Source organism: Neophocaena asiaeorientalis, unplaced genomic scaffold (assembly GCF_003031525.2).
Source record: "Neophocaena asiaeorientalis asiaeorientalis breed wild unplaced genomic scaffold, Neophocaena_asiaeorientalis_V1.1 scaffold150, whole genome shotgun sequence".
NCBI lineage: Eukaryota > Metazoa > Chordata > Mammalia > Artiodactyla > Phocoenidae > Neophocaena > Neophocaena asiaeorientalis.
Window position 1 is genome coordinate 4,081,169 of NW_020176571.1, and position 2,159 is coordinate 4,083,327.

Genomic DNA, 2,159 nt, shown 5'->3' on the forward strand with positions numbered 1-2,159 from the left:
AATACATGGGCGGTAGTATTAGGATCGGTTTTGAAGTAGCCAGAGTCGGAGGGTCGTATTTTGGCAGGATGCACCTACAGAATGTGCGCAATTAGAGGAAATAAGTAGGAATCGGTGGGTTTTTTTTTTTTGTGGGTTCCCCTCTCCGAGGCCCCTGGCTTGCGGGGCTGCATAGAGGGAGAGGGCCTCGGAGAGCTAAGGAGAGGGGGCCGGGGGGCGGGGGACCGCGTTTGAAGTTTGGTCGGGCCAGCTGCTGTTCTCCTTAATAACAAGAGGGGAAAGGAGGGAGGGAGGGAGACACTGAGAGGAGGAGGGGAGGACCGGGAGGGGAGGGAAAGGGAGGAGGAACCGGAGAGGGGGGTGAGGCGAGAGGGAGGAGAAGTAACTGCCCAGCCAGTTTGCGTCACTGCCTCGGAGAGCAGAGAGCAGAGCGAGCTGGGGAGAGCAGACAAGTTTGAAGGGGAGGGCAGGCAGAGTCAGCAGCCCCCGGGGCGCTCCTCTCCCACCGCCCATCCCTTTCCCCTCTTCTTCCCCAGCTTCCCTCTCTGCCCTTCGCTATTTCCCCGAAAACCCCTTACTTAGCCAAAGGAAGGAGGTAAGGGGAATCCTCTCCCCTCCCCCCCTCCAAAAAACCCCCCCATTTTCCAGTCCGGAGATCGCAGGGGCGCGAGTGGGCACCCAGCTGGCCATGGAGCTGCTGTGCGGAGAGGTGGACCCGGTCCGCAGGGCCGTGCCGGACGCCAACCTGCTCCACGACGACCGCGTGCTGCAGAACTTGCTGACCATCGAGGAGCGCTACCTTCCCCAGTGCTCCTACTTCAAGTGCGTGCAGAAGGACATCCAGCCCTACATGCGCAGGATGGTGGCCACCTGGATGCTGGAGGTAGGTCTGCAGGCAGGCGCACCGTCCGTCCCCGCCCGGACCCCAGACCCCACGCGGGGACCCTGAACCTGCGAGAGGGCAGCCTCCGCGCCCGCCTCCCCGCTGCTGCGCGAGAGGTTACCCCGTGCCCTCGGCGAGACGCGTGGCTTCCTTTCTGTTCCTTGCGGGGTGCAAGATTAACGGGGGGAGGGGGGAGGAGGGAGGAGGCAAATCTGGGAGCAGCGAGGCTGTCCCGGGGCGGGGGTGGGGGAGCATCCCGCGCGCGGGTGCCTGCCTGTGGCTGCCTCCTCCCCCCCGCCCCCAACCCCGACCTGTCTTTTGCGAAGCCGAGGCTGCTTTCGGTGCCTTGAAGAAGGGAGTAGGAGCGGGAAGCCGGGACCCCAAAGTTAAAAAATCAGCCCCCCCACCAAAGGCCAGGGCAAATTCGTCCTAGCCTCGGGTACCCCCCCCTCGCCTGTGGTCGCGACTCCGCGTTGGCACTTAAGGGGGGAGGGCGGAGGGCGGAGGGAGAAGAGAAACGGGGAATTCAGGAGCCCCGGAAGTCACACTGAAGAAACGTGTGTTTTCGGGGAACCCAAAAGAACCACTTCTTTCCCCTCGCTCCGAACCCTTGCGGAGCGAGCCGTGTGCCCACGTCTGCACGGCTCCGGACCTGCCGTGGTTTCGCCATGTTGCTTTGTAAACTCGGGGTGGAGAGGCTGGAACGCGTCGCCCGCTCCCCCTCTCACCCCAGTATCCCGGCCCCCCACTTCTGATGGCGCCTTCGCCCCCGATCCCCCCCTCCCTCACGAAGGTTACTTACGTTTCGGCCTTCAGTTTCCTGGGTGCGGAGAGCTGGGTGGGGTGGGAGGGGGGAGGAGGTGTGTGCAGGGGCGATAGCGGGTCCCCCCCGAAGGAGAGGCCGGAGCCCCCCGCGCCTCTCTCCGGCGGCTCCCCGTTCTCGTCTGTCCCCCAGCTCTTCGCCACCGTCCCCGGCCTCTGCCCTTGTGGGCCGCGGCCGGACACTCCCGCCGCCGCGCTCACCCCTGCAAGTTTCCCCCTCGGTATCCAAAGCCCCAGGGGTCGCGGTCCAGACCTTCCCGGCACCCCAAACCTCCGTTGCGGGTAGCCTGGGTCCTCTGTGGGGTTTTCACGGCGAAAGGTCTTGTCTGGGGTATTTCCTCGATTTTTAATTATTTTTTGAACCCGTCTCCCCTGCCCCGACTCCGGCCGCCCAGGCTGCGCGGCGCTGGCTCCCTCCGCCCTCCCCCCCGCTTCCCCACCTCTCCCCACCCAC

At 64.8% G+C, this 2,159-nt stretch overlaps 1 protein-coding gene across 1 annotated transcript in view; it reads left to right on the forward strand.

The window, feature by feature from the left end:
• Positions 1 to 412: 412 nt before the first annotated feature.
• The window catches only part of CCND2 (cyclin D2), a 28,348-nt gene continuing 26,601 nt past the window's right edge, over positions 413 to 2,159 (forward strand). The window contains exon 1 of the mRNA XM_024733110.1: positions 413 to 883. Coding sequence (XP_024588878.1) covers positions 689 to 883 — 195 coding nt within the window. The 5' untranslated portion in view covers positions 413 to 688. The remainder of the gene's footprint in view (positions 884 to 2,159) is intronic.